This window comes from Phyllopteryx taeniolatus, chromosome 8 (genome assembly GCF_024500385.1).
Source record: "Phyllopteryx taeniolatus isolate TA_2022b chromosome 8, UOR_Ptae_1.2, whole genome shotgun sequence".
In the NCBI taxonomy this organism is placed as follows: domain Eukaryota; kingdom Metazoa; phylum Chordata; class Actinopteri; order Syngnathiformes; family Syngnathidae; genus Phyllopteryx; species Phyllopteryx taeniolatus.
Window position 1 is genome coordinate 16,180,101 of NC_084509.1, and position 24,612 is coordinate 16,204,712.

General features: G+C 42.2%; 2 protein-coding genes across 9 annotated transcripts; both read right to left on the reverse strand.

Annotated features, from left to right (window-relative positions):
- Positions 1–101: 101 nt before the first annotated feature.
- On the reverse strand, positions 102–10,575 carry LOC133482397 (serine/arginine-rich splicing factor 7-like). 6 transcript variants are annotated; one of them, XR_009789775.1, is made up of 9 exons: positions 10,346–10,575; positions 8,956–9,186; positions 3,369–3,548; positions 3,185–3,277; positions 2,952–2,993; positions 2,817–2,861; positions 2,366–2,464; positions 1,226–1,722; positions 102–636 (listed from the first exon to the last, which is right to left on the reverse strand). XR_009789775.1 is itself a non-coding variant. In XM_061782471.1 (8 exons), the coding sequence occupies exons 1-8, from the start codon at positions 10,558–10,560 to the stop codon at positions 585–587; spliced, it is 957 nt and encodes a 318-aa protein (XP_061638455.1). In that variant the 5' UTR covers positions 10,561–10,575; the 3' UTR covers positions 102–584. The 6 variants fall into 6 exon arrangements, 3 of the variants coding, with proteins under 3 accessions (XP_061638455.1, XP_061638454.1, XP_061638456.1); XR_009789774.1 differs by having other exon boundaries at positions 3,185–3,280; XR_009789776.1 differs by having other exon boundaries at positions 3,185–3,280; positions 10,284–10,487.
- A 677-nt stretch (positions 10,576–11,252) lies between these two features.
- ech1 (enoyl CoA hydratase 1, peroxisomal) lies at positions 11,253–24,453 on the reverse strand. 3 transcript variants are annotated; one of them, XM_061782473.1, is made up of 11 exons: positions 24,313–24,445; positions 24,133–24,173; positions 22,230–22,398; positions 21,739–21,827; positions 21,527–21,651; positions 21,402–21,450; positions 19,664–19,728; positions 18,597–18,667; positions 16,668–16,739; positions 16,384–16,534; positions 11,253–14,758 (listed from the first exon to the last, which is right to left on the reverse strand). In XM_061782473.1, the coding sequence occupies exons 2-11, from the start codon at positions 24,167–24,169 to the stop codon at positions 14,654–14,656; spliced, it is 933 nt and encodes a 310-aa protein (XP_061638457.1). In that variant the 5' UTR covers positions 24,170–24,173; positions 24,313–24,445; the 3' UTR covers positions 11,253–14,653. The 3 variants fall into 3 exon arrangements, with proteins under 3 accessions (XP_061638457.1, XP_061638459.1, XP_061638458.1); XM_061782475.1 differs by having other exon boundaries at positions 24,133–24,149; positions 24,313–24,427; XM_061782474.1 differs by lacking the exon at positions 24,133–24,173 and having other exon boundaries at positions 24,313–24,453.
- Between the last annotated feature and the right edge of the window lie 159 nt (positions 24,454–24,612).

The following is a 24,612-nucleotide window of genomic DNA, read 5'->3' on the forward strand; positions in this document are numbered from 1 at the left end:
CTAATCATCCGCATAAGCCCTTTATGACAGGAGTCCAGCCCTGACTGTTAGATATCAAGTAATGAACAATAACAGTAAAATGACAACAAAGTACCATGTAGTTATGTTGGGAGAGATTTATTTAAAAATAAAACAGCCACTGCACCTTAAACAATAGAACCAGGAACAACTGTTTAAGCAGCCCTTCCAAAAATCAAACAAAATTACCACAAAACCTAACAATACACAGGAATAAACTGAAAGACACACAAAAAAACAAAAAAAATCCATTTTGCACACCTAGCTTGAGTTTAAGAGGAAGAAAAAGGGCAGTGCGGCACAGAAATGTAAATCATGAAGGAAAGGAATGCAGGCCAGGATCATCTTCATGAAGAGTTCAAACCATGTTATACACTAAGGAGTCAGGGTTAAAAGTCAACAATATTTAGCATGTTGAATCAACGACAAGCAATGGACATGAAGGATTAAGGAGGATGTCCTCTCAACCTGCACATCACCTAATAAAGAAATTAAACATAACCTGACATGGAAAACAATGTGGAGGGCTGTTGTAAAAGCGGACGGGGTGGGGTCTTGTTCTTCATTCAGTTGGCGCCTGGTGTTGGACTTCGGTGATGACTTGCTGAGCGGGAACGACTGAAACAGAAATGGAGAAGAGTCAGTTTGCTGTAGGGGAGAATGGAAGACCGAAGACAAACACCCTCACAAAACATGCACGCGCACAGACAGAAATACACACACACACGCCACTTGGTGAAGAGTAACTTGCTGGGCCTAAAGGCTGTTTTACATGTGTCGAAGCTCTAAAATGAGAAATAATGGAAACCTCCAGGGCAAAGTAAAAACAGTCTTGTCACCTGACCACTTAAAATTGGCGACAGCTTGAACTGTGAGGACAAAATTGCAGCTATACTCTTCATCAGCTACTAAAAAGACACCACAGGGAGGGGGGACGGGGGGTAGGGGGACAACCAGTCTGGCCAATTTATAGCACGAAAGGTTCACGTGAAATAGTTTCTGCCCATGTTGTAACCGTGCACTTTCTGAGACAACATTCACTCCCTCACTCACTCACAGCATGCTCACTCTCAACGTTTAGGTCTGTCACCACCACGTCCCCACTGTACATCAAGCCTGTGTATTTGCTTTGACCAGAAACAAGCTCGTCATGGGAGTAAAGAGGGTAGATAGAGAGGATGGGGTGGGAGGAGGGGGTTGTCGTTACCTTTGGAGACACTGGCAGAAACAACAAGTACAGAGAAGCGAAGGATGAAAGCACTGAAGGACGGATGACTACGCTCTTGAAGACTGATCTCTGGTCAGCTTGCTCTCATTTTCAGAAGCTAAGACAGAGGCCGCAGAGCTCTGGCAGGTAGGTAGTAGGGGGTCTGGTAGGTAGGTAATGGAATTTAAATGGTCAAACTCTGAATTGTTCGTGTTGGCGCTCTGGTAGATCTGCCGGCTGGCTGGCGGCCTTGGGTGACTCTAGGAGAACAACGGTAAGAGTGCGCGGGCTGATCTCGTCTGAGCGTGTGCGTCGGTCGGACAGACGGTCACCCAATCACTGCACCGGGGGAGGTTCTCGCTGTCTAATGCCAGGCGAAGGCTGATCTCAGGTCAGCGCTTAGTCACCCTCCCGCAGGACGTACACACCGCCAGCTGGCAGACCCTGGGCCTGGGATCAGCTGTAGTGTCAGCGCAGTGCGCAGCTCCCAGCACACACTTTAAAGAAAATATGGAAAATAAACAAAAATGTGCGGCAAAGATGCTCAGATTTAGCTGCAGCTCTGTATGTAAATTTGTCTAGCCACACTCAGGCGGGGAATCACCAATTCATAGCACGTATACATTTAAATTAACCAAAGTTCATTTAGTGACAAGAATTTTGCGAAGCAAGAGAACATCAACAGTTCACACGCTCTTCGACAACGAGACTCAATTGAATAGTTGAGACAAACATCTTTGCTTATGCGGCCCTACACCTCACACAAGCCCCTTGTCGCGGTCCTCTATTCCCCTGCCACACCAACATGGCCGACGACAGAGACGGAAGATTCAGATGGGTCAGCGTCGAGGGTTCGGGTCCTCTGGTCGCTTGTCTCGTAGCGTAGCGTAGACGGTGGCGAAACATGTCCAGTTCGGAAGGAAGACCTGGTCAACACGCCTGCCTGAAGTTGTGACTAGCTGGACGACTGACCCTCTCCTAGGACTCAACAGCTGTGGCTCCAGCTGAGATATGACAGACTTGCATAAAACTTCCTGGTGCTTCTTCCTGCCAAGTGTTACTTGCCGGACTGGACAGGACTAAATGCTAGAAAGCTACTTGATGGCCTATAATGCTCCGAATGACTGCTTGGCCGCTTACCTGTTCCTTTTGTGATTGGCTGACGGGGATCGAGAGCGGGAACGCGAGGCAGAGCGGCCTCTTGGTGCAGACCTGGACCGTGAACGAGACCTGGAGCGACTGTATGGGGGTTAAAAAGACAAACAAACAAAAATTGTTTATACTACACTAAAACCTGTACCAAAAAGAAAAGGTGATAGAAATTAATTGAAGAGCTGAAGCTTAAGCTTTTGTACTCAATGGCCACATTGCTTTTTAAACTAGACAAATGGGTCAGGTCATACGTAGCTTAAAAAAAGAGAACAAAAATTAAATATGCCCTGCGCTTATGGACCCATCTGTACTTTGCATTTGTAATAGCAAGCACTTGCCCTTACAACACAAATTAAATGTCAATTTCACAAGGGGACAAGCAGACAGTGACTTCGGCAATCAAATCAAGATGTTTGTCCAAAATTTGAAAGCATCCTACCTTCTCAGTGGAGTCCTAGACTTGGAGCGTGCCGGGGAGCCAGACCTGATGTTACAACCAAGACAACAGGTTGGATAATCACAGCTGTGGTAGGAGCACATTGAAACTGAAATTATTGCAGCCCACGTGTGTTACCTGCTTCTGCGCCTGGAGTAGGATGGAGAGCGACGGCGGCTCCTGTTTTTTTGGGGGGGCGGGGAGTTAAAAAAAAACAAGAACAAAACTTTGGATGAGCACATAATGCTGACAGAAACAAAACATCCTTGTCTTGATTATGTCAGAATGACAAGTAAAAAGGATCACACGAATAAGTAAACCAGTATGAGGAATGTAAGGTTTAAGGTACGATTCCACTGAGCCTTACTTACCGGCTGCGGCTATGGCTGCGAGAGTGAGAACGCGATCGGTAGCGGCGCCCACGCGATCGGGACCTGGACCTTGACCGAGAGCGGGAACGAGACCTGCTGCAGGAGGCAAAATTCGAGTTTAAAAAGTTTTGTGGGGGTCTGTTGGAGCATCAATCAGCTGGGAAGCACGTTCTCCCTCGCCCACCTGCTACGGCGGCCTCCTCCTCGCTTGCTGAAGCGGTAGCAGTCGTAGGCATAGTGGCCACGGTCACCGCACTGATAGCAGCGATCATTCGGGTCAAACTGGCGTCGACTGGGGCGACCGCGTCCCTTCCTGGACATGCCCGTTGACATCTCCACACGTACACGGGACCCACACAATAGCCTGTGGACAACAAAGGGCCAGTTAAGACGAGCTTCAACCTTGTAGTTGTTGTCTGACATCTGGTAAGAAATGGAGACTTCCTACCATTTTTTAAATATCAAAATTCCACACTATTTCCAGACCCTAAATACCAGACATCCGGGTTAAAAAACAAACTTAATTTTCAGTATTAAAAAGATATCTCTTAACACGAGAAGTTAAGTTACCTGTTGCGCAGAGAAATCAACCACGCCAATAAATGTGACTATCTGGAAAATTGTCTACGTCGTAACAACATACGCTTGTACGGTGTAGCAGAGCAGTCTGAAAGGGATGACATGATAAACTTTGTGGAGCATTTTTTGAAGGGCACGCTAAAGTTACAAGATGGGCTCGACAAAGTGGAAAGAGCTCATTGTGCGCTCTGACCGAGACCAGAAGGCATAGCCCCACCAAGCTCCATTATTATCTGCTTCTTGGATTTTCAGGTGAAACAAGCAGTGCTGCAAGAGGCATGGAAACAACGCAACATTCAGTTCGAGGGGCATTCAATCTACTTTGACCAAGATTATTCTACTGAAGTGCAGAGGAAGAGGAAAAAGATGCGTAAAGTGATAAAAAGGCTTAAGTCGAGAAACATCAAGGCTCAGTCACCCTACCAAGCCCAGCTGAGGATTTTCTGGACTATGGCACCAAAGTTTTCACTACTTTACTGGAGGCACAACCCACACTAAAACAACTGGGAGTGAACATGGTGCTGGATGAAAGAGAGGTCCTGGAGATGGCCTGAGATGCTTGGACAACGCAGCCCGCGGAAGAGGAAGCAACACACCGAAGATATCAGAGGGCTCATTTATGGAAAGGAGGGGAACGATTGGAACACTATAAGTTGTGAGTAAAGTGATCGTTTAGGCTGGTTTTCGTTTATCGGAATATATGGTTTGTACATTTTGGTTTGAGGCTTACAAGTCAAATAAGATTTATTACCTGAAGTCTGTCGGGGATTGTGGAATGTACCACTGTTTGTTTAACACGAGCTCGGCTTTGGACGATCTGAACACAACCACAGGTCTTCCTGAGAGATCGTCTCCACTGCACAAAGTGCACCTCCCCCAGAGAGCATTTGCTCTTTGCCCAAAAGACATCTGCTGTGGAACGGTCTTAACTTGTTTTCAATCGTTCTTATTGCAAGGGCTAACCACTGGTTAAATGGAAGTTCATAAGGACATGTTAGGTTCTATAGTGTTGTTTGCACTGTTGTTGATTTTTAGTGTTCTGTGGCTCACGGCATACGTGTCGTCTGTTTTTAGTTAACGGTATGGGTGTACTCAAGGTGGTTAGTTATAATATAAATGGTCTTTATCAGCCCATAGAAAGGACATTATTTTTGTCCCAATTGAAAAAAAACTTAATTGCTCAATTGCCTTACTCCAAGAGACCCATCTTGAAGACATGGAACACTATAAACTCAGGAGGGAATGGGCAGGTCAGGTTTTTAGCTCCTCATGCAAAGAGGGGAGAAAACGAGGTGTTGCCATTCTACTGCATAAACCACTAAGCCTCACAGGTGAGAAAACATATGCCGACAAAGGAGGTCGCCACATTTTGATAGAACAATAGGAGGAATAAAAATAATTCTAAATTTGTATGCCCCAAATGATGACGCGGCTTTTTTTTTCCCCTTAAAGAAATCTCATCGGTGTTAACCTCGTTTATCAACAGGGACTCTCTTAATAGGTGGGGATTTTAACACTGTGGTGAATCAACATTTAGATAAACAACCTTCAATCAGGGCACAATTTCAAGAAAAACAAGGACGTTGCAGAGTCTAATAAAAGAGAAGGGCTTGGTCGACATATGGCGTCAAAAACACCCAAAATAACGAGATACCTTTTTTCCCCAAAGTACAGTTATTCCAGAATAGATAACTTTTGCATGCCAAAAAAAAGAGTGAAAAATTGCCATATAGAGTCGATAATTTCAGATCATGCTCCGCTTGTCCTCTCTCTTGACATGGAGAAAAGTAATAATTCTAAGTTATGGTGGCTAAATGTAGCCATTAATAATTCAAAGGTTGTACAGAATATTAAGGAAGAATGGAAATATCTAGAGCAAAATGACAACGGAAAGGTACCAGTCTACATTATGGGAAGCAGCAAAAGGAGTCATGAGAGGAAATTTAGTTGTCCCTCATCTAAACTCAAAAAGGATAGAGACACGGAACAACAAAAATTGGAAAAAGAAATTTCCGATTTAGAGGGGAAACATAAGAGGAGAAATGATGAAAACTATGAATTCTTTAAAATGTTCAAGGCAAAAACTTGACGACTTAAGATACAAAGCAGAGGGAGCCATGCGTTTTGCTAATCAAAGATATTACGAATCAGGAAACCGAGCTAGTAGGTTATTAGCATTCCAGTTACGTAAAGCACAGTCCAACAGCACAGTTGCAAAAATTTTACATCCGACTTCGGAAAGAATGGTATTTCACCCCAAAGACATTGCTGACGCAAATTTTCTCCAAAATGGACGGGGCCGCCTTATAATGTGGCGCGCCTTATGTGTGCACAGAGTTCCAAAATCTATAAATGTTGTTGTGCGATGAGCGCTCCGCTTGACTGACTGGGAGCATTTCCTGCCGCCACGCTGCTTATACAGAGGAAAACCGGAAGTGGCTGAGGACAGCATGCGGATGTAAAGGGGGAAGGGTGCGCGTGAAGGACGACGCTAAAGGCACGCCCCCAGTAGGTATACAGCGCCGGTATGTGCATTGTGAAAAACAACATCGGTTTGGCTAAGGACCCCCGTAAATGGCACCTACGAAGAGACACGCTTACGAAGCACAGTTTAAACTGCAAGCTGTCAGTTACGTGGAGGAACATGGGAATCGAGCAGCAGCGAGAGCATTCAAAATCAACGAATCCATGGTGCGTAAGAGGAGGAAGCACGAAAAAGAGCTTCGCCAAGTCAAGAAGACAAAGCTGAGTTTCTGCGGAAACAAGGCAAGGTGGCCCGAGTTAGAAAACCAACTCGAGCAATGGATTAATGAGCAAAGAACAGCCAGGAGAAGCGTCTCTACAGTCACCATTCGACTGAGGGCAATAACGCTTGCAGAAGAAATGAAAATTTAACATTTTCAAGGAGGTCCGTCTTGGTCCTTTCGTTTTATGAAACAGCACCATCTATCCATCCGGGCAAGGTCTACCGTGGCGCAGCAACTTCTGGCGGATTACAAGGAAAATCTTCCGCTCCTACTGCAGTAAAAAGATTGCCGACAAACACATCCAGCCCAACCACATCACCAACATGGATGAGGTGCCGCTCACTTTCGACATCCCGGTGAACCACACTGTAGAGAAGAAGGGGACCACCATGGTAGTGATATGCACAACGGGGCACGAGAAGTCGGCTTTTACTGTTGTGCTTGGTTGCCGTGGTAATGGACAGAAACTGCCAACTATGGTGATTTTTAAGAGGAAGACGCTGCCTAAAGAAAAATTTGCAGCCGAAGTCATCGTTAAGGCCAATTAAAAGGGCTGGATGGACGAGGAGAAAATGAGAGTGGCTGAGTGAGGTGTACGTTAAGAGACCGGATGGTTTTCCCCCCCCACTTCACCGTCCCTGTTGATCTGTGACTCCATGCGCGCCCATCTCACAGCCGCTGTGAAAAAACAAGTGCAGCAAATGAACTCAGAGCTTGCCATCATTCCGGGATCCTTGATGAAGGAACTCCAACCGCTGGAAATTGGTGTAAACAGGGCGTTCAAAGTGAAGTTGCGAGCGGCATGGGAGCGATGGATGACAGATGGCGAACACAGCTTTACTAAGACTGGGAGGCAGCGCCGGCCGAGTTACACCACCATATGTGAATGGATTGTGGATGCTTGGGCTAAGGTTATCTGCTTTGACTGCTGTCCGAGCTTTCGCGAAAGCCGGCATCATCGCTTAGCACCCCCCAAGGCAACGAGACTGACTCCGACAATGACGAGAGGGAATCCGGCGTGTTCGTTGGAGAACTTGCCCAGCTGTTAATTTCGGATACAGAACGTGAGGACTTTGATGGATTTGTGGATGAGGATTGATCAAAAAACAACGTGAGTACATTGTTAAATACTTCAATAAAGTACAACCGAACTCAGTTTTGCTCCCGCTGCCTTTTTAAAAACCTTTTTTTTGCGTGCATGCATGCTACCGTATGTTTTAAGCTGGCGTATGTTCTACCATGCCTGCGCCCAATAATACGGTGCGCCTTATGTGTGTGTTAAATACAGAAATAGACCCCTTAACTGAGACTGCACCTTTTAATACGGTGCACCCTATGGTCGTAAAAAAGACAGTACATCGTCACTGAAAAGCCACAAGTGAAGTGAAGCTCGGTTGCTGTGGTGTGGGATGCCGAATTGATAAGAAAATATCAAAGCAAAACAGAGAAAATTGCAAACGTGTGCAGCAAGCACCCATGACGTGTAATCGTAAAAACGTAATCGTGGACGCAAGACGAGGTAACGTAGCGCTTTAGCCCAGAGTCGCTACTTTTTTGTCATTCCGATTGAAGATAATATGAAAACTGTTGACATAAAATAATCTATTCCAACCAGGTGTATACATGTGCACTATATTTAATCAGCCGTGTGATATGTGCACAGAGCAACGACTTGATCCTCTGCTCGGAAGCAGTCATATTTACGTGCGTAAACAATGGCTTGTTTATTACGAAGGTGACAACTTCACAAGCACAGCATAAGCAAACATAACATTCATAAAAGGTGTTTGTAAATTTGCTCGGTGTAGTCACTGGGACAAAATGGCAAGTATACTACCATCTGATCTGCAAGTGGTTACACTGAGTCATGTAAAGTGAAAAACGTGACAAAGGTGTTCAGAAAGGAATAAGGCTAAAACGTATCATGTACCCAAACAGAAGGGTTTTGGTGGTTTCTTCATTTTAGTTTGAACAAACTTAACACTTCCAAAACTTCTAGTAGTATAAAGAATATTTGTCTTTTTCCTAGTCAGCTTTACCATGCATGTTTTTGGGATGTGGGGGGGGAAACCGGAGTACCCATAGAAAACCCACAAGGTGAGGCCGGATTTGAACCCAGGTCCTCAGAACTGGTAAGGTGTGCTAACCAGTCGTCCACCGTGCCATCTTAGAGAAGCAAGAAAGGAAAGCATAACAATACTGACTTGAATGCAAAACAATAAGAGAAAAATAATAAGGGCCTTATTTTCATGATTTTAGAGGCATTCAAATATTTATTGTGATAGTTTTTGGGAAAATATACCGAGTTAAAAAATCGTGAGAGGCCTAATCATACCACTTCTATAAATAAATGTGTCCAGTAACATTCGCTTGCGCCGTTTAAGAATCTAGTTCACTGTGAATCATGTTTTTATTCTCCTCAACATGAAAGTAAACTGGACTTACTTTCCGTCCATGCCTTTCACAGCATCCTCAGCGTCTCTCGGGTCCTCAAACTCAACAAAGGCAAAACCCGGTGGGTTCCTGGCAACCCAGACGGTCCTCAATGGGCCATAGTAGCTAAAGGCCCGCTCCAACTCTCCCTTGGCTGCGCCGTTGCCCAGGTCACCCACGTACACCTTGCAGTCGGTGGCCCTGGATGAACTACGAGACGACGAGTAGTAGGACATCTCCTGGCTACAAGGGGTGGGAGAAAGTGGTTCATTATTAGGGATATGTAAAACGTTTTCTTGATAAAAAAAAAAAAACAAAAAAAACCTGTGGTGTGTGTGTGTGTGTGGGGGGGGGGGGGGGGGGGGGGGGGGCTGTTATTGGGTCAATTGCATCTCAATATGGTTAACTGATTTGAGAAAACCTTGGTCTACCCCTAACCTAAGTTTTCATTTAACTTCAAAAGGACATGCCGCAGAGCTCCCTCCATTTTTTGTTCAAATTTTTAAACAAATCTATTGAAACCAACGTTGCTAATCTGAAAAGATGTTTCATTAAGGCATTTAAAGTTACGTGTTGGAGTTTGCATCATTTAAATCTTTGCCAATAGTTTCCCGTTTTATAGCGGCTCTAAATATCAGTTATCGGCCGCCTAAACAACTCTGCATCGCCCCGGAAAGAAACATATCGGTCTTTCGCTAATACGGAAATGTGACTCAGTTACAACATTTGTCACGGAAACGAATGAAACTCCTAAGTAAAAAGTACCATTGTGCAAACCAAAACTCTAGGGTAAACTAAGTAAAGGCGTGCTAAAGCTTGAATAAGCATAGCAGCACCAAAAGGCGTCTAACGTGGCCTGTTGGCCACATATTTAAAAAAAATACATCTACTTATTATTAAATGCAAAGATTGACTAAACGTAATGAACGATAACGGTTGTGACGTCGTGTACATAGCTAATATTTAGTAGCTTTGTTCTAGCTGCTGACTGTTCAGTGCATCTACCGTAACTTAATTAAATAAATAATTTTTGTGTTTAATGAAATTGTGGGTTATAAAGACTGTTCGGTTACCGGTTTTGCGCTGAATGTTCGTTAGCCGTGTTTGCGGCCATTTGACGTCTCGCGTGTTAATGGCGGACGAAGCTCAACACGCTATATTGGTTATTAAGTTAAGGGCTTAATATTTAACACATATTCCACGACAGTCGATACATTTCCCAGGTAGTAATACCTTGTAAGCGGAGTTCTAAACGGGATTTAGGCGTCGAAAGGAACACTAGGGGAAGGCCTCACGCTCAGCCTCCACCACAACAATGGCTACCACGCGCGTTTACCTACCTTCTTCCGCGATTGCCTCGACAATCTCTGATTCAGTTCCAAATCGCACAAAATAAACCCACCCTGGGGAAGGCTCTCTTTGTCTTCTTTCCAGCCACCGGTGTAGGCCGCTTCTAAACAACGAATAAATCACAAAAAGAGCCACTGGGATTTGCGTTAAAGAATTTGACGCATGACTCCGGCGACAGAGGTTGACGGGAGAACATACGGGTAACGAGACAAAGCCCGGGAGCTGATCACATGACTTCCGCAGCTGCGTACTGATAGTGACACCCATACATCACTTCATTGTTAAATGGGATCTTAGTACTGTGAAATTCACTGTCCTTTTGTAAAGACTTTATGTTGTAACCTTTGTATTTTTTGTCAAATGTTATATTGCTGAAAGCTTTTTGTTATTTTGGAAAATGTTCTTTTTGGTTTTTCTTAAAACAATATGTGAAGGTCTTAAGTTGATGCATTTGGTTAATCTACTTATACTGTTGTCTAAATTTCATATACATAAAAAGTAAGTTTGGAAGAAGGAAGCCATGTTTTAATACAATTGTAACAAGTTCAATCAGGCAATTAAAACTGTAACTCATAGTTGTCAAACTCAAGGCCCGGAAGCCAGATGCGGCCTGCCACATCATTTTATGTGCCTCGTGAAAGCAAATCATGTGCGTCAACTTTAAAGATTCTTGCTAAAAGCTTTACCAAAATTCCAAATTGTGATATGTAATGAACAATAATGTTGAGATATTGCATTTATATTGCATTTTTCTGTTACCAACCTGTTGTTGAACAGTAGTTGAACAAACTATTATCCTTGTCTCCTAATTTCAAAACTAGTTATCCCTCCATTTGTTGTGTATTGTTAGGGACAACATAAAATTGTCAATGTTCAACAGATCATGGAACCTTCAATTGTCCCTGTGCGTTCGTTTTCTTTGTCTAAAAAGAGAGGAAAAAATAAAGACACCAGAGGGCTGAGTCTCAGGGTTCATTCAATCAACTGTACACCAGAGTGCAAGTCCACTGAATGAGACACCTCGTTTATTGAGCTGACTACTTTTTATACACATCAGGTTTCGTTATGACTGTTCAGCAGACGCTTTCTCTGGCCTTGGGTGTTATCACAGAATGGGGGAGTCATATTAAAACCACCATTCCTCAGTAATCTAAACTCCTATATAATTTCATGGATAAAACTTAATCATGTATTGACTATTGTCAACCTTTATATTTTGTTTGGAAAGTTTCACATTGACAAACCAACATCTTTAAAATCAACACCATTATTTAAAGTATTTTTGATTGAAGTTAATTATTTCAGGTCTCTTTATATAATAACAAATCAGAAACGTAGGTTGGTAATGAATACAGTAATCCATTGTTTATCACAGAGGTTAAGTTCCGGACCACCATAGGTAAAGTCAACGAAATAATGACCAGATTAAAAATAAATGTATACATATTTTTAAAGCTCTATGAACCTCCCCAGACTCTTATTTATCTTTCCCACACTCCAATTAACCGCTACCATACTCTTTTAAACTCTTTCTATACTCTTCAACACCTTTTAAATGCATAAACATATAATAATGCACAGAAGCACTGTACACTATGTACATTTTATTCCTTGTAATATATGTATGTTTAATATACGTAATATACAGTATATGTCATGAGCTGTGCCCTGCAGTTCCGCTGTTGGAGCTTGGGTGCCGCCTTGCGCCCCTCTCGCCCTCTCTCTTCCCAGTAATCAGCACCACCTCGGTCGTGCACCTGTTGTCAATCAGCCTTCATCACCTGCATTTAAGCCTGCCAGATCAAAGACTCCATTGCCAGAGAATTAACGTTCACCCGTGGTACACCGGCTCGCTACTTGCACATAAGTACGCCACAAGGATCCACCGCCGAATCCCTTCTCATTCTGCACAAATCATCTTCAGCCTCCGCCTGCTTCTGGGTCCAGTTAAAATCACATTGTGACAGAATACTCTGGCCACCATGGACCCAGCAACCCCAGAGGCATTAAAGACAAGCACTCACCCACCAAGGCGCTCATATAGGAAGACAGGATAAACCTCTCCAGGAGATTATGGAATCTTTGACCACTCTCACGCACAAAGTTTCCCTACTTTCCAAATTGCAGTCTGCCCACCCTCCCGTAAGTACTCCTTCTGAGCCCGCAGCCTCCGATCCATTTCGCCACTGTACAAAGAGCCTCATGTTCCTCCGCCAAAGCCCTACTCCGGGGACCGAGGTGCATGCTGGTCAATTCCAGCCATGATGTACGGATTATAGACAGTGGCACTGAAGAGACAACAGGAAGCAGAGCTGGAGGTGACGGAAATGAAGATGTTGAGGTTCGCTCTTGGAGTGACCAGGTTAGATAAAATTTGAAATGAGCTCATCAGAGGAACAGCCAAAGTTCGATGCTTTGGAGACAAAGTTAGAGAGCAGACTTTGATGGTTTGGACACATCCAGAAGAGGAGAGTGACTACATTGGTAGGAGGATGATGAGGATGGAGCTGCCAGCCAAGAGAGCTAGAGGAAGACCAAAGAGAAGGTTGATGGATGTCGTGAGCGAGGACATGAGGGCAGTTGGTGTTCGAGAGGAGGATGCAGGAGATAGGCTTACATGGAAAACGATGACACACTGTGGCGACCCCTAACGGGACAAGCCGAAAGGAAATGAAGACGACGACTCCGGTTTCCTCCCACAGCCCCAAAACATGCATGGTAGGTTGATTGAAGACTCTAAATTGCCCGTAGTTTTGAATGTAAATGCGAATGGTTGTTTGTTTATGTGCCCTGTAATTGGCTAGCGACCAGTTCAAGGTGTACCCTGCCTCTCGCCCAAAGTCAGCTGGGATAGGCTCCAGCACGTCCGCGACCCTAGTGAGGATAAGCAGTACGGGAAATGATTGGGTGGATAATTTCAATGGGGAAAATGTGTTAGATATTCAAGTAAAATGAGTTACGACCTTGGCCACGAAACAAATTAACCTTGGAAGTGAAGGCACCACTCTATTAACAGAGCATTTTTCTTTCAGACTGTCCGAGCAGCTGGAGGAGGTGAAGCAGCAGCAGGCAGTTCAGAGCAGACAAGAGGCTTATACCAACAACAGACAGAAGGCCAAAGCCTTTCACATGGTAAACAGTCACTTTCCGTTTTAAGCTGCTACGCTCATTCACTCAATGTTGCAAATGATGTTCTCTTCCTGCACAGAAAACCCTCCAGAAGCTCTGTGCCAAGCAGACTCAACAATGAGTGAATCTGATTGTGGTTTTACACCTGGGTAAATTAAGATATCATTTTATCAATAAAGCATTTGCCTTATTCAAAGATCCCATTGACAGTCATTTTGATTTACTGTACATGGCACCTTGTTACACAAAGCAGTAATTCTCAGTTTTTACACAAAGTACCACCTAAAATGATACTTAGATCTCCAAGTATCACCATCTCGACCAACATTATTGTAGTAGGCCTAATTAGTATTTAATATTATTGTAAGCAAATCTAACATTATCATTAACGCTGCTTAAATGTAGGAAAACAAGAACTGTACTTCAATTATTAAATTAAAATGTATTTCAGATAAAAGTTTAAAAACAATGAGTTCTTAAAAGATTAAACCCATATTTAAATCATATGCAACTGACCTGAACTTGGGCAGTGATTCTTCAGTTACCACTAGAGGGAGCCTGCGTACCCCCACCACACTTTAAGAGTCACTGACATAGACATTAGTGCACTTTACACAAGACCGCAAACTCTCAAGGCAAAAAGCAGTGTTTAGAAACAGTGCCCTGTCATGAATAGAAAGTTATTGACATTCCTCCCAAAAGTTTAATGATTGCCGATTGATGGCGGCAAAGCAAAACAGGAAGCTCCTCAACTTACTTCAACATAGTTCCTTGGCACCAAAGTAATACAAAATAAGTAATACAAAGCTTTGGCCTGAGCTTTCCATATGTTACAGATTTCTAAAGACATCTGTTTTAAGTTGTTGGGGAGAAAAAGCTTAAGTCTCTGAACTTTCAGAAGCGTTTAAGAGATTAATATAAACATTCATGTACATATGTATTTTACAATGATAAAGATAGACTCGATTGCAAAGTCAGGCCACTGAATTTGGCTGTCGTTTGCCAGAAGTGCACTTTTCAGCTTAATTATGCAACATTTACAAACTGGTTAAAGAAAATGAGCACCAAGTCACATGATTCATGAGATTGTGCACACACAATTTTTTTTTTTTTTTAGTTTAGTAATGATGTTGGCTCTTTGGACATCCCTTTAAAGCCAGTCCGGAGACCCTAGTTTGAGAAATACTGTTCCGGAAAGAAGAGCTTGTTCGGTGGACGTACTGAGCTCTATTCAGAGTTTGGAGAACGTTACACTTTTGATACTCTTCTTTTCCATGGAGGCCTGAGCGGATTTCATCACATCTTGAGTCTGAAGCATGCTCATGTTCCACGTAGCCTGGAAACAAAGAAAAATAAAAGAAAATCAGAATAGAGTGCCACGCTGACACCCTTATATTGATTTACGTCAGGGGTGGGCAAACTCTGGCCCACAAGTCACATGAGCCCGACTCCCTTCTTTAATCAGGGCCGATCGTGCATTTACATTAAAGCCAGAAATTTTGCTTGTTTGTAGTTGACCAAATACTTATTTTCCCCCATAATTTGCTAATAAATTCTTTAAAAACCACACAATGTGATTCAGAAAATGTGATTTTCTGCATTTTTCCCCTCATTTTGTCTCACATAGGTGAGGTATACCTATGATGAAAATTACAGGCCTCTTTCATCTTCTTAAGTGGGAGAATTTACACAATTGGTGGCTGACTAAATACTTTTTTTGCCCCACTGTACACACACATTTGAACTATTTACCAATTTTATGAAATACTTGTAATTGAATAATTAAATTTAATTAAAACAATATTGGTAGTAAAGTATTATCCAATAAGATTTGAACTATTTATTGTATTAAATATTTGGATAATTAAATATTTAATTAAAATAAATAAATTATTTTATATTAATGTAAACCACATCCATCCATCCATCCATTTTCTGAGCCGCTTCTCCTCACTAGGGTCGCGGGCGTGCTGGAGCCTATCCCAGCTGTCATCGGGCAGGAGGCGGGGTACACCCTGAACTGGTTGCCAGCCAATCGCAGGGCACATAGAAACTAACAACCATTCGCACTCACAGTCATGCCTACGGGCAATTTAGAGTCTCCAATTAATGCATGTTTTTGGGATGTGGGAGGAAACCGGAGTGCCCGGAGAAAACCCACGCAGGCACGGGGAGAACATGCAAACTCCACACAGGCGGGGACGGGGATTGAACCCCGCACCTCAGAACTGTGAGGCTGACGCTCCAACCAGTCAGCCACCGCGCCGCCTGTAAACCAAATACATTTATTTTATTAAGTTATTGGGGTAACTAAAATTCACTAATTAAAATTTAAAAAAACAAGTTAACTATTAATTAAAGATAACTATTCCACACACATTTTAATAATTTTGAAATGTACTTTATTAAATAACTGGTTTATTAGAATAAAATTACATTTCTAAATAATACATCGTAAGAAAGTAAACTATTATCCACACACATTTTATTTTAATAAATTGGTTTAGAATTTAAAAAAAATTAACTTTGCAGATGAGAATTATGAGTAAACTCATAGATACATATTTAAAAAATGTTATTGTATTAAATAATAGGGTGATTATTATTAATTTCTTGATAAAAAAAGAGGATTCGTGAACAATTAGACATTCAACTATATTTTATTAAAAAACTAGGTAAATAAGTATACTGTAATTCAATTTAATTAAAATAAAAGAACGAGTGAATCATATTATTCAAGTAAACTACCTACATTATATATTTTTATTAAAAATAATTTATTTAGAATGCCAAAAATGTTTTTAAAAAAGGAGTTAGTTTAACTATTTTACATGTGCATTTGAACTACTTTTTTCTTTTTACCTTTAGAATGAGATGACCCATCCATCAAATAAATAAATAAAGTGTGGCCCCTGCGCACTAAAGTTTGCCCAGGCTTGGCTGACATGGTAATTTCCTTACCATGTAGTTGAGTCCCTCCGATACACTGTGGTCTCGGGAGTAGATCAAGTTGACTTTGGTGCCCTGCACGGCCACAGGGCTGCGGGCGGCCACCTCCCCGGCCATCTCCAGCGCGCCTGCCATCATGGCCTCCTTGTCTGCAAACACTCGGCTGGACACAGAAAGAGAAAGGCCCAACCCACTTGCATCCGATCAATATGGTAAGCCACTGGAGCATTTAGTCCATATCCTTGATATATAGGTTGAGGTCCCGTACTAGTACACTTGTACCTTGACTTGTTTACCTGACGAGTCCGCTGTTCAGGGCCTCGTCGGCGTACATCTTCCGCGCCGTCAGAGCCAGCTCGTTCACCAGGCTGGAGAAAAATAAAAACAGCAAACACATTTATATATCAAATGTCATCATTTACATTGTTCCCCTGCCATATTGCGGTTCACCTACCGCAGCCCCACTATATCACCCATCCATTAATTTTCCACACCGCTTATCCTCACTAGGGTCGCGGTTATGCTGGAGCCTATCCCAGCGTCCTATCCCTGTCTCCTGCGGGCAGGAGGCGGGGTACACCCTGAACTGGTTGCCAGCCAATTGCAAGGCACATATGAACAAACAACCAAACCCTGGCCCACAAGCAACATGAGCCCGACTCTCTTCTTTAATCAGGACAGATCCTGCATTTTCATTAGCAAGACTACTGTAATATTTGTTGTAGGAGTTAAACCAGCAGCCTCAAAATAGATTAATTCAAATGTATTTACTATTTTATTTTACTCAATTATCAATAAATTGGTTCATTCATTCATTCATCTTCTGTTCCGCTTATCCTCATTTGAGTCGCAGGCGTCCTGGAGCCTATCCCAGCTATCTCCGGCCGAGAGGCGGGTTACACCCTGAACTGGTCGCCAGCCAATCACAGGGAAAATATAAACAAACAACAATTCACACTCACATTCATACCTACGGGCAATTCAGAGTCTTCAATTAACCTACCGTGCATGTTTTTGGGATGTGGGAGGAAACCGGAGTACCCGGAGAAAACCCACAAAGGCACGGGGAGAACATGCAAACTCCACACAGTCGAGGCCAGATTTGAACCCGGGTTCTCAGAACTGTGAGGCAATTGCGCTAACCAGTCGTCCAACGTGCCGCCCACTATATCACCGTTTAAATTTTTTATTTCTTTATGTGAAACGTATACTTGTCTATCACGGAAATAGCACTTTTTTTCCAGCTTTAATGTAATGCTGATTAAAATGAAGTAAAAAGTCAATGTATATAAAATAATTAACATTTGAGCTGTTTTGCAGGATTTCCATTCTCAGCATAACTGGCTTTGGAACTCCACACCTTAGGCGTTACTGCTATCTACTGGTAATCACAACACACGTGCCCCATCAGCAGTATTATTCCATCCAACTCCAGAGTGGAAGAGAGTCCAAACCCTCTCAAGAGGACTGGTACCAGAGCAACAACCTGTGTGTGGAGGCGTGTCAGACTATATCTAGTCGGAACTTCTTGACCTCGGACAGCAGCTCGGGCTCTTTCCCGGCCAGAGAGGTGACATTCCACGTCCCTCGAGCCGGGGATTTCTGTAGCCGGGGATTGGTTCACCAAGGTCCCTGCCTTCGGCCAATGCCCAGCTCGCACTGCACCTGACCCCTATGGCCCCTCCCACAGGTGGTGAGCCCATGGTAAGGGGGACCCACGTTACCCTTTCGGGCTGTGTCCGGCCGGGCCCCATGGGTGCAGGCCCGGCCACCAGGCACTCGCCTTCGAGCTCCACCTCCAGAGGGGGGCCCCGGTGACCCGCGTCCGGGCAAGGGAAAAGTGAGTCCGTAGTTTGTCGTCATCGTAAGGAGTCTTTTAGCCGTGCTTTGTCTGGTCCCTCACCTAGGACCTGTTTGTCATGGGTGACCCTGCCAGGGGCATAATTTAGCCCAGACAATTTAGCTCCTAGGATCATTGGGGCACACAAACCCCTCCACCATGATAAGGTGAGGGCTCAAGGAGGGGAACAGTATTATTATTATTATTATTTATATTTATCTATTTATACACATTTTTATGCCTTTATTTTTTGTTGAAATATAGACTTGTATGTAGTTTCTCTATATTGTGGATTATCACCTATAACGGGTGGGTCTGGAATGTATCGCCCACAATGAACGGGGTCTCACCGTATTAATTCCCCGTGCGATAACGAGTCATTTACCTGCGGCTGCCGATGACTTTTGGGAGCCTTTGCAGGGTTCCGACGTCCGCCGCCAGCCCGATGTCCACTTCCTGTGTCATAGTTACAACCTCAAGCATAATACTGTACAGGTCTTCTCCCCCAAAAATGACTCGTGCTTTGACTTGCCATTACTCAAGTAATTTTTGGTTTGACTTGTTTCCTTTTTTGCCTTTATTATTATTTAAATGTTGTGATATTTTCTTTGATTTAACTTATTAATTTCAATAAACACCTAAATCAAAACATAACATTAGTAATGGCCAGTCAAAGTGTGACATTTTTGAGGACATCCTTGCACAGGTTAATCTCAAGAAATTAGAATATGACAGAACAGTAAAATAATTTGTTCAATTCACAAATACAAAATCATGCAAATTCAGTGAATGTGCAGGAAAATACTTTTCAGCAGGCCAGTTGCTACTTAATTTCTACATTGAAATTATTTGGATTGTTTCTTACAGAGTATTCAGAAATGTTCTTAGATTTAGCTTGTTTCTCATGAAGCCTACAGTAATATTCCAGTGTCTTTAGGCGGTCAGAAAAAGTCTACTCGAACAGCTGAACTTTATTTGGGGTTAATCGGAAGCACTTTAAATGGGGGCAAGTGTTTACTGACTCCCATTTACCATGAGTTTGAATTTGATTGATTAATTCTGAACAGCAACATCCCATTTATAAGAGGGTGTGCACACTTACGCAACTGCAATATTTCAGCAATTCAGTTCTACTTTCAAAACTCTAAGATTTTTTTTTTTTTAATTCAGACAGGTTGTAGGTCACAATGGTGAATATCTCTTTGAAATAAGAAACTATTTGTGTTTTTATATCACAAAAACCTGGCATTTGAACAGGGGTGTGGAGACTTTATATATCTACTAAATATAGCATCTTTTTTCCTCAAAACATAAAATAGAATATACTATTAAAGAAATATACTTGTTTTATAAAGTGTAATTATTGCACGTACTGTAGTATTTATGTGTTGGGTGTGCCCCTTTAAGGGGTGTGGCTGAGTGAGTGAGGGATGCCATGTTATATTCTAATACCTTGACTTGGAACCAGGCATCCTGGGTGCATAGGCGGATGTCACAGGCGGTAATCAGGTCCACACCTGGCAAAGAGCATTTGAGGTTTTAAATGGTCCAATTATTACCGTCTCCCAGGTGCTTTTCATTCGTTTGTTAGTGGGCAGGACTATGCTAAACTTGTGTGCCAAGGACAACCCCAAAATGCTTTTTTTCCATCTTTTATCATTTCTGTAGTGTAATTTGATTAATTGCCCAGTGAATGCAGCATGTACAATATGGTACTGCTTAATTTACTTGGGATTGTTTGAACTTCGGGGCCGTCTGTGCTCTACTGCGTGCCATTCATGGAAGGAACCAAGGAACCACATTTGATAACTTAAACTCAACTCCTAATGGATACCTCAGCATCATAGAATTTCTCTGGGCCAAAATTATAGAATTAATCTGAATTTGAGAAGATTCTGATAGAGGATTGTTATAACCTGTGGTCATGTAAACATGTAAGCGGCACGGTGACCAACTAGTTAGAGCGTCTGCCTCACAGTTCTGAGGACCGGGGTTAAATCCCCGGCCCCGCCTGTGTGGAGTTTGCATGTTCTCCCTGTGCCTGCGTGGGCTTTCTCCAGGTACTCCGGTTTCCTCCCACATCTCAAAAACATGCATGGTAGGTTAAACTGAAGACTCTAAATTGCCCGTAGGTGTGAATGTGAGTGCGAATGGTTGTTTGTTTGTATGTGCCTTGCGATTGGCTGGCAACCAGTTCAGGGTGTACCCCGCCTCCTGCCCGATGATAGCTGGGATAGGGTCCAGCATGCCCGCGACCCTAGTAAGGAGAAGCGGCTCAGAAAATGGATGGATGGATGTAAACATGTCAGTATAATGCATTGTTACAAAAATATATGCTTTTGTACTTATAAAATCCATTCTATGTAATTATAACCTCATATAATCTTTTGTTTAAGTGGAGGGATAAGAAAGTAGACCTTGTTCCCCTTTCTCTCTCTGATGTTGTATTATTATCACTTTGTTGTGAGCCAAAGCAAGACGTCAATCGTTGGGGGGGTGGGGTGGGCAGTTGCATGAGGCACATGATAATTGCCTGTTTATTTGTGTATATATGACCTCACCTAAGGAGAACTCGGCAGACACTTCTTAGAAGCAGCCATCAAGTTGTATTTGAACTGTCTCCTTGCAGGCAAGTTGTATCTCTCATTATTACCAAAGTGCTTGTCCTGTCTCTTGTCGACTAAAGGGTTTACATTTTTCCTCTGAACAACATTTGAATTACAGTAGTTTAATTTCTCTCACGTTTCAATGTCCAATAGAACTGTTTGTATATCAACAGATGTTTCATACAATGTACATATTAATTGTATTATAATTCAATGTCATCATCGCACTTTCAAAAATATTATACTTCCCACACTGTTACTGCAGCATACACTATTACTTACCATTTACCAAAATGTGACATCTTGATCTTGTTTTCACAAATATTACAATAGCATAATTAGATTATATTTATTACTTACTGTAAGTTCTCATGTATAATGCGCACCCAGGTATAATACGCACCCCCAAAGTTGAGCTAAAAATTCTGGAAAACACTTCTACCCATGTATAATGGATTTCTATAATGCATGATTTTGCTGTAAATATTGCTGTTATGGCAATTAAATTTCCCTAATGGGATAAATAAAGTATCTATCTAATTTTAAATTAATTTTAAAGTTTGAATGTGATGACATTATCCTACCTCCTCCCACACAGGCTCCATGGACAGCTACCACGACTGGCTTTGGACACTAAAGCAAAAAAAATATTTATTCTTAAAGTATTTAATAACAATAATAATACATAGGCAATCATAAGTGTGACTACCCTCTCGATGACTGAGAACGTGTCCTGATACTTGCTGATGGTCTTTCTGAGGTTCCAAGAAATCCGGGCCGTGTCGTCGCCGTCGGGCTGCAGCACGTCAGCAGCCATGTCCACCAGATCAATTCCTGGACGAAAACACACACACAGAGAGAATTAAATTTGTTCTGAAATCCACATAAAAAGATTCAACTTTGAAACAAAACTTGTAATACCTGCTGTGAAGACCTTCCCTGCGGCAGAGACCACCACCACTCTGCAGTCTGGGTCACCCGAGATCTCGTTAAAACAGTCCACCATCTCACTGAGGGAGATTACAAATGTGGTCGTGAAGAAAATCATGCTCAGTTTTGAATGACAGTGTCAGAGATATTCATTCAACGATTTGGTGCATAAAACACAATTTTTTGTTTTGTTTTAGATCATTACCGCAAACAACTTGGCCTTCTGGGGAAGCAAATGGGGCACACCGTCGCAAGAAACTGCAACACCTGATGTGCTCTACTTTACCATTTCTAGAGAATCTGCTCTTGATTTACTTCCACAACTGTCCAGGAATGATAGTCATATTATTAATTTGACTTTTGTGAGCATGTTAACTATATATTGTTGCAACAATCAAAAAGATTTTCCCCATCTCGTATGAGTTTGGGGCTCTCCCTGAGTTATATCATCTTTTTAAAAAAAATATTAAAGTGATTCCTGCCTCCAGAAAGCTTTGTTCATGGCATTGCGCTTGTTGGGACGGTGGAGTTCCACATGTGTGACCGCCTGTGCTGGACAGCTGATGGCCAGGGTGGTGTACGGGGCGGTGGTACCGCCGGACGACGACATGGCCCGGATGACTGTTTGGCTGCAGGGCCCGGATCCCCTGTCTATTAAAAAAAGAAAGTCATGAAAAGATTTACTTAGATAATAAATTAATTTAAATGTATTAGTAGTAAGTAGTAATGTATTAGTAGTAAGATTAAAGACTAAGATTAAATGCATGTACTTTACTACAAAGTTCAATACAACTGAACTGTACTACTTAGGCAGTGATTGTTTTCCCTACCACTAATGGTACTAGTATCAATCACACTATGAGAATCACTACCTGGGATTTTTATTAGACTTAACACCGATCTGATCGGCTTGATCGGTATCGGCCAATAATTAGCATTTTATCCTGATTGCCTGATCGGCTTTAATCTCATAATTCGCCGATCCAAAGACATTTACACTGCGTCGCCGTCGTATACAGTATATTTGAATCCAACAGCTAGTTTATTTTTAGCCTTTCCGTGTGTCTTTTGACCTCATTTACGATCACTGTGCTTTGTCAAATGAAACAAAACCAGATACACTCATTACCACGGCCATAACAACAACAATAGATCGCGCGTGTATTGTGTTAGTCAAAAAAGACCAAAATGGGGGAAAACGTGTGGAGGTGATGGTCACCAGTGCTCAGCAGAAGACGTTCGTTCAAGGATTGATTGAGGTATGTTCATGTACTTTTAATACGATACCGCTCACAATCAGCCAACAAAACGTTATGTAGCCTAGCAAGCTAGTGCTAGCACTAGTGGTTGTACGCTGGCATGCTGGCGTTATGTCGAATCATGCTCTAAAGTTTCAGTGTGTGTGAAGTAATTTAATGACATAAATTATTTTAACTACAGTAAGTTAGCACCAATTATTTCTGTCATGTTGTAATGTTGGTTTGACCTGACTGATTAGAATACATAACCTGACTAGAGAATATTTTTGAAGATACTTAGTATGCATTAAATAAGTATATATAGTAAATGTCATTTAAATAGACACACTGCTCCATCTTGTGATCGGATCGGTGATCGTTTGTTTTGTTTTTTAACTCGTTGATCGGTCCCAAAAATCCTGATCGTGTAAAACCAAATTTTTATACAATTGACTATAAATCCTGATCGTGTGAAACCTAATTTTTATACAATTGACTATACATATACATCAGCCATATTAAAAATTGTTTTGGAACACTTCTCAGGCGGGCGGGGCATTTCTTTCACATTGCTATTACATGACAACAACACACTGGATCAATGTCAGCTTGTGGATTTTTTTGTATAAGACATAAAATAATACAGTTGAATAACATTATATTGTTTTAAGATAAGTGTAATTTACAAAATTAATACATCTTTGCTGCTCTACTTATATTAAAGCTATTTTCATGCTATAACTCATGAATTTGTCTTGGAAACACAAAATCAGTTTTCTGTATCGGCGCAATGCACCATGGGATACATTTGACCATCATTGTTCACTCTGGTTCACTACTTTTCAAGATGTATTGTGGGACTAGCTACACATTCGTACAGCACTACATAACAATGTAGGGCACGAAAAAGTGGAGGGGGCGTGATTCCAAACACAGCAACTCAATATGACTGGAGCGTGTTGCCCATTAAAACAAACATGACGTCCTCTTTGTGTCAGTTTCAACGTGAACCTTCACACAAATAGTCACTAACACCCCCACCCCCAAGCCAATAACAGCAAATTAAAACACAGCAATTGTTAGCTGGCCTGCATTACCACTTAATATGTGACGTTTGAAAACGCAACAGAGCATATTGATGACTTACATGTTGAGAGAGCGGACCTGGCAAAGAGTGACAACATATCCCTTGAAGCGGTGAAGGCAGGAGCCGCAGAAAAAAACAAAACAAACACGATTTGAACGGACCCGGCGTTGTGCAGAATAAAAACGGAAGCAAGAAACGTACATAAGTAAGCTGTAGATAGTTTTTAAACAGGCGCCTCACCGAAACTCTTTACGGTCCTTCAGGCGCGCAGCGTCTTCTTCTTGTCGCTTTGTTTTGCAAGTACTGTACTGGCGTTCAGGCACAGTTGTCCCCCCTACATTCGTCCTGACTGGAAGTTTCTCTTACCTTTCACCTACTTTGTTGTTTACATTCTTCACAAACCAGATATAGCAGCTTTATTTAAACCAAGAAAATATTTGGATTATAAAATACAGTTTTGTCGATTTAGATGTTTGTGACGTTCATTTAGGGGAAAATAACGTGATTATAAGATCAACTTTTGTTTGCGTTTTCCCTACT